This window comes from Thamnophis elegans, chromosome 10 (assembly GCF_009769535.1).
Source record: "Thamnophis elegans isolate rThaEle1 chromosome 10, rThaEle1.pri, whole genome shotgun sequence".
NCBI classification, from domain to species: Eukaryota; Metazoa; Chordata; class Lepidosauria; order Squamata; family Colubridae; genus Thamnophis; species Thamnophis elegans.
In genome coordinates this window covers 4575561-4590507 of record NC_045550.1, presented here as the reverse complement: position 1 = coordinate 4590507, position 14947 = coordinate 4575561, and the positions used below count along the sequence as shown (strand labels likewise).

The window sequence follows — 14947 nt, the reverse complement described above, 5'->3', positions numbered from 1 at the left end:
AAAGGAACTTCAGTCATTGCTCCATGTAATAATTTTAAAGAAGTTTTTTGACTCATGACATAAGTTAAATACCGCTTAAAGTAGGAGTGTCAAACTGGCTGCCTGTGGGCCAGATGCGTCACACACAGGCCACGCCCACCCCTGCTCTGCGACGGGGAAAAACATCACGATGCATCACGTTAAGGCAGTTTGACGCCGTGAGTTTGACACCAGTGAGTTAAAGCAACATGAGCGGATCTGTCTAAGATTACAGCTTGAAAATGATTTTGCATAATATTCTTTGGCATTAAAAAGCAACTTATGAAATTTTATAGAGACTTCATATCATAGTCAAGATTATGTTCTTGACAATAGTATGAAAGTGGTTTGTAATTTTCTCCTCCTATGATGTATTTTTTCAAATCGGTTCCCAGTAGGGGGGTATGCAAAATTTGGAAGTTCAGAATACAGTATTATAGAAAACTCCAAAATGTTTTTTTCCCCATTTGTACTATGCTGAATGTCTTTGGAAATGGATCAAGGTCTCCTAGAAACAGTTCTCCAAAGCACTTCCTTACCTAACTTACAGTTATAGATTTTAGTGGGCTCCCATTTAAATACTAACTATGCTTAAATTGTGCTTAATTTTTGACATCAGCTGAAGAAGTCTATGTGCTTCTACATATCTGGGCCTACCTCATTTTATCCTGATTTTTTTGCAGTTTCAAATGAAGGCAAATACAAATTTCTCAGTATATTGTAGCTGATGCTAGGCTGTTGGTGAAGAATCCAAGTGAGTCTCTGTAAATTATTACCTTTATGATGTAATCTACGGCATGGCTTTTAAAAATCATGTCAGAGATCAAGGTGTTGTGGATGAAGGAAAAAATGTAGTGTGGGATTTATGCATGTTACGACCGATGCTGGTGCAAAAGGCACCGTTCAGAATTCCACAGTGCTTCTCCAACATTTTTCTTAATATTCAAAATCTGGTATTTCTTTCTCTTTCTCAGGCGGTCTCTTTCTATACTGACAGGATGGAATCAGGTATGAGTTTCAAGGATAGAAAAATACGAAAAGATATAAAAAATAGCATTGGTGTAAACTGGGCTTATTTAAATTTAATTTTAGGTTTAGATTTAGGTTTATTAGATTTACATGCCGTCCTTCTCCCAAGGACTCAGGGCGGCGTACAACATTAAAAGAAACACATAATACAAAAGTTAAAAAAATAATTAAATAGAATATCCCAAACCCAATTAAAATTGACAATGACATTTTTTTTAAAAAAAATTAAAATTAACAGTGATCAATAATTAATTTTGTTTTGTTCAGGCCAGGCTGGCTTGCTGGAAAAGCCAACTTTTTAGGGCGCGTCGGAAGGATCGGAGGTCGGGGATTATACGAAGCTTTTAACTTCTGACATTAATTTCTTTGCTCACTACATTTCATCCTTTTCCTGTTCTTATCATAATTTTGTTTAGCTTAGCATGATGGATACACACACACACACACACACACACGAACACACACAAACAGTTGTTATAGTATTCATTTTTTTTGTTACCCAAAAGGAATTGGATTTTATCATCATTGTCTTCTTGGGGAATGCTTAGCTGCATCCTTCAGGCTATCTCTCCAACAAGTTGGTTTAAAAAAAAAGAAATTTAATTAAAATCCTATCACAAAGCACTGTGGATCAATGCTTCTAATTCATCAGAGGTCAGTGTGGAATGTGAATGACAGTTCCTATCAGATGCCTGTTTAGCTTATTGCATTAAAGGAGTAGATTGTTGTATAGACGCTGTGTTGTAATGAGTGTCAGTGTCAAATTGTCATAGATTGATTAGCAGTTTTCTCATAGGCTTGTAGACTGAACCAGAATTGAGAGCTGTTGCATGGTCTTGATAGTAGAAGAACTCTTGTTACAAGTATGTCCTGCTATTCTGTATGCTAAGGAAGCATTTCTCCAATGTGTATTTTCAGGTTACATTATTACAGCTTCTGTAATTTCCAACCAGCCTTTCAGTGGAATGCATTGTGTTGGAAATAATATTAGAGTTAGAAATAGCAGAGTCTAGGTTGAAAATGGAACATTTCTGCCAAATACTATGGACAATACAGTGTATAGTATTTCTTATGTATTATAATTTAGGGAAGTATAGAATGCTTGGACACATAATCGAATATCACAACATTCTGCAGTGCTTCAATATAATCCCTATGGATAGACAACAGAGAAGTTTTTTGACCAACGATACATTATTGAATAATGTACATCCTTAAAAATTGTGCAGTATTATCATTTTCTAGAATTCCCGTATAAAATAGTGTCTCTTCCTGACATTTCTTGTTAGCTAAATTAGCTTTGTGAAGTCTAGCACACCTCTAAATGTGCTGGACTTCATCTTCCATAATTTCTAACCAAAAGGAAGAAGCTAGCATAATTGACAGTTGCAGGACATGATTCAACACAACAACAAAAAGGTAGTGTAGCTTGTCCTTTGTGTTATATTTTTGTTTGTTTCAACATATTTAACTGTCTTTGGTATAGTGGGTTATGGCTTTTAAATATTATATTTTGAAAAAAAAATGTTTAGCAAGATTTATTGTGTTATGAGCAGAATATTTTTTTTTATTATAGTAAGTAAGACGGGGATTAATGTCATGCTTTCATGGAGGTTTGCTGATATATTAATGTGAAATCTTGTACATGCTTATCAAAAGTTGGCCCGAGGGAATTTAATAGGACTTGCTTTGAGATAAACTTGTATTTGGAATAACTACTTTTAATTCAGAGTACTTTGAAGCAAGTAATGGCTTGCTCCAGAGAAGGCATGTATAGAATGAAATTCTATTAAGACAGTTCTGTTACAATGTGCATGTAATGAGGAAGTGACTCAGTTGAAAATACATCTGTAGCAATTTTGTGCTTCTCTAAAAATGATCTAAGAAGAGAGAATTTTGCTTTACTTTTAAAGGGAGAAAGCACCATTTCAAATGTTAATTTAAAGCTGTGTTGGCAGGCCACACTTTTCATGATTTTGTGAGAAGATAACAGAGAGGAGCAGAAGAGAATGATTGGAGAAAATGCTGACGTAGCTCTTTTTTTTAAAAGCCATTAAGAAAATGAAGATGAATGCTGTCAAAAACTATCTGTAGAAGGTTTTTATCTTCTGAATATTTTGTATTCATTGTATATAACTTTGAAGTTGTTTTTCTAAGAAACAGACTTTGGTGCTTTGTTTATTCTCATTTTTCTTAAATAACCTATTTATTTAAAAATACCCTAATGTGTTTATATTAGAGAGAATTAAGGCTTGATAATGGGTTGTGTCTCATTTGGGAAGCCAATTGATTGGTATATGTGATCACTACTGGATATAGAAGTAGCCTTCCATACTAAGGTAAAAAGAGAAGGTTGGAACCAAATGGCTCTATTATTGAGGATGTTCAACCAGTTCTGGATAATTATCAAAATATTAGTCAAAATTTTATAAGTTCTTGGATAACAATATAAGGCACATGACTATCAACTATGAAACTTGCAAACTTAAGCACGATTAGCATAGAATGTTAGCGTACACATTGGATTTTAAATATTTGCCAGAAATGTGGGATTTTCTCTGACCAATTTAGAGAAGGACTTGCTGATGAGCTAGGCAATTAATTTGGTGAAACAAATCACCCTAGATAATTTGGGAGAACATTCCAGTATTGCCTGATGATTGGATTAGGGGAATCCATCTTTGGGGATTGGTCATAAGTTTCTTCACTCAACACTGCTGTAACCTTGAACAATCCTTGAATAAATTGTGGTAACTATCTGTACTGACTACCTGGCCGAGGTACAGATGATAGTAGGATATTGTTTCTCCCATGTAGCTTGACACAACTTGCCTGTATGGGAGTTGGGGCTTCCGGTGGGTGAGGGCTTCCGGTGGGTGGGGGTTTCTGGTGGGCGGGACCTGCCCGGGGAGTTGTTATTTTTAACAGCTCCCGAGTTTTGGCTGCGTTAAACTGTCTCCCATCTAGCTTGACACAACTTGCCTGTATGGGAGTTGGACTTTGAGAGTCTTACTTGCCTGTCCTGGAGTTGAAATAAATAATTGGCTATCATTAGCATACCGATGGTTCTGAACCTCAATAGTTTCGTGTAGATGTTGTACAGAGAGGAGAGAGAGAGAACCCACATGGCAGTTCACAAAGCAGAGATCTAGAGAGCAGGCTCTACCCGCAAACCTACACTGATTGAAACTGGTCCCAAAGAAAGGCATTTAAGTGATTGTGATTCATCTCTAGTAATAGTCATCTTCCCCACAATGTACATTCTTTAGTTCTTTCATAACAAAAACTGGCATCCAGAAGTACAGAGTAGAATAGAATAGAATAGAATACAGAATAACAGAGTTGGAAAGGGTCTTGTAGGTCATCTAATCCAATACCCTGCTCAAGCTATACTATTTCTATACCTATACCATTTCTGACAAGTGGCTGTCCATTCTCTTCTTGTCTGCTTCCAGTGACGAAGCACCCACAACTTCTGAAGGCAAGCTGTTCCATTGGTTAATTGTTCTCACTGTCATAAGATTTCTCCTTATTTCTAGGTTGAATCTCTTCATGATCAGTTTCCATCCACTGTTTCTTACCTGGCCTTCAGGTGCTTTAGAAAGTAGATTGTCCCCCTCCTCTCTGTGACAGCCCATCAAACATTGGAACATTGCTATCATGTCACCCCTAGTCCTTCTCTTCACTAAACTAGCCATGCACAGTTCCTGCAACCGTTCGTCATATGTTTTAACTTTCAGGCTCCTAACTTTGGTAATTTGATAGCAGGATATATGCATGTATAATGCTGCCAATCTTCATTGACCTTACAGTCAGAAAAGGCTTTTCCCTGATAGGATCCTGTGAAAAATGCACTACTTTGTCATTTTTTTCTTATGTCCAATTGAGCAATTATTGACAACATCATCAGTGGGATACAGATTATTCACTTGCAATTTTTGGGTATGAACTGTGAGTCACTCATGGGAATCTGAGGAGGAAAAACCCCAAAGCAATATACAAGCAAAAGTTTAAAAAATTATATACATACAAAACAAAATCAATTGTAAGAGGCAACTTAAAAAAATAATGGCCTAAAATGAAAGCCAATGTCAGATGGCCAGCACACATGCATGCTGGAGATGACAGGGCAATGCCTCACGCACCCTAACAAATGGCTCTGTGTGCCACCTGTGGCACATGGGACATAGGTTGTGTTGTGGCCCGGCAGGAGCCGTTGGAGCTGCCGCCAGACTCCGACAGCGAGGCGTCTTATGAGTCAACCCTGGAGGAGGTGGAGGACCCTGGACAGGGTTCCGAATCTGAGCAGGGCGAGGTTGGTCATCAGGTGGCGTCTGAGCCTTGGATCAGTGGGGAGGAGACAAGAGAGAATGATTAAGAGACCACCTGTGAGTTGTTCCGGGATATACGCCATCGAAGGGCTACTCAGCGTCAAGAACAACTGCGTCATTACAGGAGGTGATTACGCTCAGCTGATGCTCATTAAGATCCTCTCCAGATTATAAAAGAGACTGCTTGTGCCACGCCTTTCTGCAGAAGTCAACGTTAAGGACTAACAAGAAACAAACTTGGCAGGCTGGATTGCTGCCAGAGTTTGTTTGCATTGCTGCCAAGGTTTGTAGGACTTGCTGCCAGAGTGCTTATCTCTTTGTTTATGTGGCTTGCAGCCAACGAGAGTCTTGACTGATTAAAAGAAACCTTCTCATTTATGTTGGTTTCGGCTTTCGTTCCTGGACGGAGAGGGGGGGGGGTCAGAACAGGTTGTCCATCACGGACCTAGGGAATGTAAAAAATTTTAACTTTTAATTTCCAAACATTAGGAAGCTCAAAAGTTGTAACATGCCTTGAGGATTGTAAAGATACTTCGTTTACTTTAATATAATGTGGATGTGTTTGGTTAGTAACTACATAAATATCGTAACTTTTTCACATTTTGTTTGTTTCATATTGGCCTAATGAACATCTGCCCTGAGAAACAGTAATTTCCGTATAAATCCTACAATACCATGATGTATGATCTCAGTTGAGAACAAGCTAAACTGTAATCCCCTAGCTTACTTTATATTGATCAGCTGTCCATTGGTGCCTGGATTTAATTTCAGTTTGATCATGCTGATCCAGCCTGTTACATAATGTGGGCAGCATTCAAGATTATCAGGCTTGGAATTAAGTGACAAGGCATTTAGCATTGTGATGAGACACATTAGTCGCATTCTCAAATCTCAGGCTTCTTCCCCCAAATGTTTTTTAAATATGAAACCAGGTAAAAAACAAGAAGGAACCCTATATATATCTGTTTCACAAATGAAGGCAAATATATGTGCCCCAGGAGTAAATTTCTGGTCCAGGTGACCGACCCAAGTTCGATCTCACATATCTATTTACCTGATAATTAATATAACTTATTCTTGTATAAACATATATAAGAGTCACTTTACTACATTGGGCTGAATTCATCTAGAAAGTTAAGCTCGACACACCCTCAATTTATCTCTGAAATGTGGATTTTGTGTATGCCAAGAGCTCAGGGCAGGAGGGGCAGAGCAATAGTCATTTGGGACTCTCTGTTGATCTTCAGTAGTGCTGCTCCACAATTGCTGGTGTGAAATCCTGTTTTTGAAGCCATTCTGCTGCTGGAGGATAGCTCCGGGTTGGTGGTGGAGTTCTCCAGGCTTGAAAACCTGCGGGACTTCAGTTTGCCATCTCTAGGGTGAATCTTGGAAATAGCATAGTTCATGACTACCATGATGGCCATAGGCCGTGACCCGACAAATGCGCGCAGGACAAAAGCGCACCGACAAAAGCACGGTGAGAAAACCGTGACATCATAAACGCGCCCACAACAACGCGCCGACAAAACCGCGCCAACAAAAGCCCGATTTAAGTTAAGGTAAGGGTTAGGTTCAGGGTTAGGTTTAGGGTTAGTTTTAGGGTTAGTTTTAGGGTTAGGATTAGGGTTATTAGATTGTTATGTGTTGAAGGCGCGCTTTTGCACGCATTTGTCGGCATGATTTTGACCTCGTGGTTTTCTCGCCGCGGTTTCGTCGGTGTGCTTTTGTTGAGCGCGCATTTGTCGGTGAACCGCCATAGGCCTATCCCATATTATCCACCGAGTGTTCCTAGGGCAGTGCAACCACAAGATTACTCAGGACAGACATGTACAACTTGGTATCCTTTGCCTTTTTAAAAAAACTTTGCTTTACAAAGTTACTTAGGTGGTGAAATGGGTGGTGTACAAATTCAATAAATAAATGTTTCAGGGACTTTGATTTGGTTAAAGTGCTTTCAACTATGTCAGCACAATAATGGCTATAAAATGTGTTTGTGTGTATGTGTGTGTGTGTGTGTGTGTGTGTGTGTGTTCATTTGGTGTGTTTCCTTCTGGCATTTTTGAAAATGCCAAAATAATGACCCTTTTTGTTCTTTTCTCTTTTAGCATTCTATAATTATGACGCCCGAGGTCCAGATGAGCTGTCACTGCAAATAGGAGACACCATGCACATACTGGAAACATACGAAGGCAAGTGGAATAAATGTTTCTTTCCTAATCGTTATTCTCGCAATCGTTATTATTAGCATTTTGGCGTAGTGTGTCTTGCTTATTTTGGAAAACCAGTTCTATTTTGAGACCCAATGAAGTATTGAAACATTTAAATGGGCACTAAAATTAACAGTCACTACACATTAAACCGGCATGCTATAATTGATGAATAACCTTTGTAAGATGCAAATGTCTTTTTTTTTCTTTTTCTGAAAAAAAAACCCGCCAAGATTAATGTTTGTGTACCTTAATTTATATGGATCTCTGGTGGTATCTGTTAAGGAGTTAGAAAGGTGATAGATGTTCTTGGTACCCTTGCAGATAATAAATAAAATCCATCTTTTAAAAGAGGTTAATCTTAAATGCTGAAAATATAAAAGATACTTATCTTCTAAATTACTTATACTCCTTTGTAAAAAAACAACAACTAGCAATGCTTTTACATGGTGATCAGCTATTTCAGAAATATATGCATTTTCTTCATCATAAATTAAAACAGCAGGAATGTTTACTATTGTAAGATGTTTAATTAATGAAATGTATATAGAAGCCTCTCCATTTTGTTTATTGTATCAAGCAATTCAATCTTCTAGACATACAACAATTTTTAAATTCATTTTTCATTTTTTTAAAAAATTGTCTTAATGTATTCCTAATTAAAATAATTGTGTTTGTAGATACAAGTTCATTTTAATTTTATATTATACAGCTTCATCGTATGTTGTCAATTTTTGTCAAACTTTTTTCATTGTACATATATTCTGATTAGATTTTTCTTTTTAGAGTTGAATTGTTAATTTAATTAGCATACTAAGGAGCCAAGGTGGCGCAGTGGTTAGGGTGCAGTACTGCAGGCCACTTCAGCTGACTGTTATCTGCAGTTCAGCGGTTCTAATCTCACCGGCTCAAGGTTGACTCAGCCTTCCATCCTTTCGAGGTGGGTGAAATGAGACTGTGGGGGCGATTTGCTGACTCTGTAAACCGCTTAGAGAGGGCTGAAAACCCTATGAAGCGGTATATAAGTCTAACTGCTATTGCTATTGTTTTCTTAGCAGCTCTGTGAAATCAGTTAAGGTGAAAATGATTTGCCAAATTAAAATCTCCATTCTTGAATTGGGATTTGTACCCAGGAATTTTCACTATAGTGAGATAGGAGGCTATCTCTTCATTCTTTCTCTTGCATCCAGCTGTGCTTACCTACCTTCGAATGGATTGTTTTCAGTATCCTTGTATCTGTAAATACAATGCTGCACTCCTTTATCAATATTATCAATTCTCCTCTACTACTCCTACTACCCCTTCCCAGTTAGCTCTTGATAGAATTATTTTCTTTCTCATCAATATATACATTTGCTTGCTCTTCCTTTTCTCCTTTTTCTCTAACTTTTAGCCATAAATGGAAGATGTTTCCATTGATACAGTACTGTAAGAGCCGAGGTGGCGCAGTGGTTAAATGCAGCACTGCAGGCTACTTCAGCTGACTGCAGTTCAGCAGTTCGGCTGTTCAAATCCCACCAGGCTCAGGGTTGACTCAGCCTTCCATCCTTCCGAGGTGTGATATGCTGACTCTGTAAACCGCTTAGAGAGGGCTGAAAGCCCTATGAAGCGGTATATAAGTCTAACTATTGCTATTGCTATTGCTACAGTATTGTAAGCTAGCAAAGATTACTTGCTTACAATATTCATAGTAATGTGTCTTTTGGGTGGCAAATGATATGTATTCCTACTTTCATTTTCTATATGCTTTTTTCTAAAAGTCAAGCTTCATTGTTTCATTGCTGGATAATGATGATAGTTGTATGAGTGTATGTTTTATACTCATGGATTCTATGCCATTCTAGTAGTCTTATAGCTATAGCATTTAGACCACTTCACAGTGCTTTTACAGCCCTCTCTAAGCGGTTTATAGAGTCAGCATATTTCCCCCAACAATCTGGGTCCTCATTTTACCGACTTCGGAAGGATGGAAGGATGTGTTAACTTTATGTGCCTAAGTGGACCTATGCAACTCTGTTTTAATTTAATTATTTCTTTATACTATTTCTAAAGTACAATAAGAGAAAAATATTTTGTGCTTTAGCTCAGCTCATGACTTTGTGGACATGACATGTAATTTTTTGGGGGGAAATAGTGTGGTAGTGTTTTGCCATTGTCTTATATTTTTTTCAACTTCTCATTTTAGCTTATAGGCTTATTTCTTGATGTATCCTATTCAACTTGTATCCTGATCTAACCTGATCTGTTTTTATTTTTTTTGAAATTAGCCAGATAAATTTTGTGTGAACTACTTTGGTTTAGAGGTCATACTCAGAATTCCCTTCCTTTCTATGTTAAGGAAGACAAGTAGATTGTAAATGAAATCTAAAAAAAAGCTGAATAAAGAATTAAGGTCAAATCAGGCTGTTAAACTAGAGAAAAGTTTTTAGTTTTACAGATTTTGTCAAATATCAATTGTTTTAAGATAGCACTGTGCAATGTCTAAACTACTCTAAAGCAAAGTTGTTGTTTGCTATTATGAACCGCGATGGGCAGTGGTTAGAATGCAGTATTGTAGGCTCACTCTGCCCACAGCCAGGAGTTCCATCCTGACCAGCTCAAGGTTGACTCAGCCTTCCATTCTTCTGAGATTGGTAAAATGAGGTCCCAGATTGTAATATCTGGCTGTGTCGGCAGGCCTGGGGTCGTTGAGTTCCCTTCCCCTCTCGAATCGTGTGGCTGTTGGTTGTTTTAAATGCCCTGTACTTTTTGTTGTAGTTTTTGTGTTTCCCTTCCCCTCCTTGGGTTTGTGCGCCGCCCTGAGTCCCGCTGGGAATAGGGCGGCATATAAATAAAATGAACCTTGAACCTCGAATATGCTGACTCTGCAAAACCGCTTAGAGTGGGCTGTAAAGCACTACAAAGCGGTATATAAGTCTATGTGCTATTTCTATTCTTAAGGTCTGCTTGAGTATAATTTTCTGAGCATTGCCTCTATTAACATTAACATTAAAGTAGTATATTTGGGACGGCTATATGTATTTTGCATTATTTGCAGAATTATTCACTCCTCAAGTTAGGTGGAGCTTTAAAGTTAAATTTGCCAATCTGATAAAACATTTGCAATTCATTTCTTTGTAATACATAATTGCCTACATGTTTTAGCATAAAAATATCAAAGTGTAAAACATGTCCACAAAATAAATGACAAATGCGTTAGTCAAGGAGAAGAAATGGCTGTTTTCTAAATAAACTTTTACTATAGCAGTAAGAAAACCACAATTGAAAATGTACACATTTAAAATGTAATATAGTTATTACTTCATGAGGATTTTGAATTCAAGTAATAAATATTACTAAGTTTAAAAGTTAATTTAGGAAACAGACACCATATATGCATCTTTTTTTTTCAGATCAAGTACTAGAAATCTTCATTTAACCTAGAGAAATAATGCTTTTGTTGAAGCTGAACTGTATATTATCTGATCTAAGTGACTGATGCTTGAATATTATTTGTCAGGAAAGTTAATAGTTGATAAAATATGATAGAATAATTTGATAGTAATGGATCTACTTATTATTAATTTTTGGAGAATCTTAATCTTATTTAATAATTCTAGCTAACAATGTTTTAATCATGTAATATTTTGTTTTTATTGATTAGTTAATAAAATATTTGTAAATCAACCCTTATTATATGATATTTAATCAAGATGATAAATTTATTCACAGTAATATTTTCCTAACTAGAAAAGACAATGCATGCATACAGGTTTTTTAAAATGTCAGCTGTAATATCAACTGATAATTAAGGAATGTCTTTTTAAATATTTTTGGTATGGTTTTGCTTCCTGCATAACTAAATACTAACTGATAGCTAAATATTTAGAAATATTTAAATATGCTTAAAGCAGAAAAATTACGACCATTAATTTTGGTTAGTTATGCTTTTGAAGATCTTGGCACTTGAGAAAATGCTCATGCTAAAGGTTTATCCCAGTTGAATACATTAAGAATTATTTTAAATGATATTTAGTAAAATTATGAATTACGTGGTTTTGTGAAGCCTATACATATTTTAATGTTGAAAGGCTGAATTATTTTAGTAATTTAGCTTGATGAGATTTAACTGGTTGTATGTCAGTCATTTATATATGGATTTAAATACTTGAAAAAATGGAATCATAATCCCAATATGGAGGTTACATCAGAAGACTATGGTTAAATTATGTCATCCTTCTTAAAAAAAATCATCTGTATGCAAAATTGAAATTGATATTGGTTTGTAACATATAGTAAAGTGGTTATTTGCCATAATAAATTATTTATCCTTTAATAAAGGTAAGTAATTTAGTTACTTGCTTCAGTCAGTGGTTGGATATAATTGATTAATATATACAGTTCCCATTGTGATTTATAATGCACATCTGAGTTTCTGGAACTGATTAATTTATATCGCTACATACCGTATAATAGAGACTATGGCTCAGTTTTTTTTGTGTGTGATACTGATATGAACTTAATTCTGCATTCAGCTTCCCCCCTCCCCACCCGTAGGTTGCAACGGTGAAATAAGAGGAAGGCAGTCTAGGTCTGTGAGAAAATATATTCTTCCTCAGCTGTACTTCCAGTTAATTCTGATAACCATAATGTTGGCGTTTAATAAGACTGATAGCAGCAGGAGCTTTTCTGTAGGAAAAGGGGATTGTTATAGGATTAAGATAATATTCTGGCAATATCGTAATGATTCCTTGACATATGCTGAGATGTATAACATTAAACCACTATTTATTTAAGTCCACATATAATTGTTCTATGTATCCAACCATAATATCACCAATTACTGTGATCGTACTGAATATAGTACATTTTTATTAGCAAATATAGTTTGCTAATATAAAATGTACTATATATGATTTATATTAGCAATTTTGAACCCGTTCCATAATATTTCAGCAAGTGAATATATTTTCAAGAGAAGGGTAGCTTCTTTATTCTATTTTAATAGCAACCTTCTTGCTAGAGTACTCCAAAATAAATCAGTTGATGTGTTGATATTTAAGATAACCCTTAGATCAGTGGTTCTGCTGGCTGGAGAATTCTGGGAGTTGAAGTCCACAAGTCTTAAAGTTGCCAAGTTTGGGAACCACTGCCTTAGATTACAGAACAAAATTCTCTCTTCTCTATTCGCCTTCCACCTGCAGTAATACTGTAGCCAAAATAAAAGAAAGAAGAGTGTCTTGCTTCTGTTCTCAATTTCCCACTCAAACACAATTGCTATGATGGTTCATAGTTCTCTTAAAGTCATGTCAAGTACTAGAGAAATCAGGAGATCCAGACAGTTCAAATGGGTACAAAGATTTATGGCAAGCTTAAGCTCTCTGCAAGAATCCGAACTACTAACAGTTAAAGCAATTTGGTGGTAAATAAGGAATTCAAGGTGAACTGGATTTAGACCTCTTGTGGGCATGAAGAGACTCATCATGACTGATGATGCATTGCACTTCTCCCTTAGGCTCAGCCTGGTCATCTCCCTACAGGTCAAGAGATAGCAAACGCATGCAAACCAGAGTGGAATTTCTGACAGTAGCTTGCTTAAAAATGCTTTTTAATGGGAACGCACAGCAGAATTGTCCAGATTAAGTCCAAGGTTCTGAGAGCTAAGTCATTGTTTGTCAGCCAATGTAAAGTTCAGAATTATACGAAGAGAATTCACAAAAATGTCACACAAGAGCTGAAGATCAGATTATTTTCAGAAACGGAACATATGTCAGACAAGCTTCTTAAAACAGGCTGAGCAAACTGTTTCAGAGAGTTACTCCCTTGCTTGACAAATAGCCTTATGGAAAGTCTCTCCTCTCTACTCGCTTGTTGGGTGGCAGGCTGGAAGGGAGTACATCATCCTCACCTGACTGCTCAAGTTGTTCTCGTGGTGCTTGTACTAATCACCCTTATGTGATTATTGACTTGGTGTCTCCTGAGACTGACATTCCACAGGTTTAGCCTGAGTAGCTTCTTCAGATTCAGAATCTGAGTCCTGAGCCTGAGTCATGACAGAGAAAACTAAAGACAATATATTAAATGTGGAATTCCTATCAAGAAGCAACCAATTAAAAAGGAATAAAGGAAAGAGAAGAGAATGAAATGATAGAAATATTGGGAGGAACAAGTTAAAAGGATAAAATCAGAGATAGAGGGAGAACACGGAAATGAATCAGCAAGCAAATTTCAAAAACTATACCAATGATTACAGAATGGGTCCCGGGTACAATAAACCCTCATTTGTTTGAACTCCCTTAGCCTGGCATATATAACAGTTTACAATGCAAAGTTTCCTGCCAAATCTGTGCTGAATGGATATATTTTGTGTGAAAGATCTCCCGATTTGTTTGACATAGCACCATGATTCTGAATGTTTATTGTTTGTGAGATTTTATTTTAATTAAAAACTTACCCTAAACTAGAATGGGCTTGTTAGCAATAAAAACACATGATGCTGATCACTTGCAGATGTGCTGCAGATTGGGACATGGTAAATGAGACATTACCACTTATTTCTAGAGTATGACATGTTGTTTCCCCAAATGTGAAAAAAAGTTTTAATACACTGTAATTATACTACAATATATAGTCAGTGAAGGCAATCTGAAAAATATCTGCGGTATCACTGTAGAATTAAAATTGGGAGAAGGAAAGGTCTTATCCATGCAGAAAAATACGAGGAAAGTAGAAGGAGAATCTAGCTTGAGTAACACATTTATTTTTGAGCAAAATATTTCAGTATACAATGTGTGTATATTTTAAATAACTTCCTATAAACCAGGGGCCCACAGCCCCTGGCCCAGTGCCAGTCCATGGCCTGTTGGGAACTGGGTTATGCAACTGACATGCAAGTGTGCAAAGCTGCATTTGCACAAGCAGCACACATGCAAAAGCATACCCCCCCCCCCCCCCGGCCAGCCACCGCCAATATGCAGAAACGGAGGTTGGGAATTACTGCTATAAACAAACAGGAGAAATAGAGTAGTTTCAATTATTTTATGCTTTATGGAAATGGAACTTTGTCCCTAATGAGAAATGAATAGACCTTTTCTATAGATGTTGATTCTCAAGGTTTGGATGTTTAATGAAGCAGTGTAAAAACAAACCATATTATATTTTGAATAGATACTGATCACAGTGATCCAGTTCTTTTTTTCTAATTGAAAATGCATTTATGTAAAAAAAGATGTAGGACAATCATCCTAATCTGGATTTCTTCCTGTTACATAGTTAATGTATAGAAATTATATAATGTTAAACATTTATGGTCTTCTGAGGCTGATTACTAGCTGCCCAGGGCTGTATATGGCCAAAGAGGTGTGGGTTGGACTTGCTTGGCTT

The 14947-nt window shown here is 36.7% G+C and overlaps 1 protein-coding gene across 3 annotated transcripts in view; it reads left to right on the top strand.

Moving 5' to 3' along the window:
* DOCK1 (dedicator of cytokinesis 1) overlaps nucleotides 1–14947 on the top strand; it is a 510685-nt gene that overhangs the window by 36816 nt on the left and 458922 nt on the right. For all 3 annotated transcript variants that reach the window (XM_032224957.1, XM_032224956.1, XM_032224955.1), the window contains exon 2: nucleotides 7484–7567. In XM_032224957.1, coding sequence (XP_032080848.1) covers nucleotides 7484–7567 — 84 coding nt within the window. The remainder of the gene's footprint in view (nucleotides 1–7483; nucleotides 7568–14947) is intronic.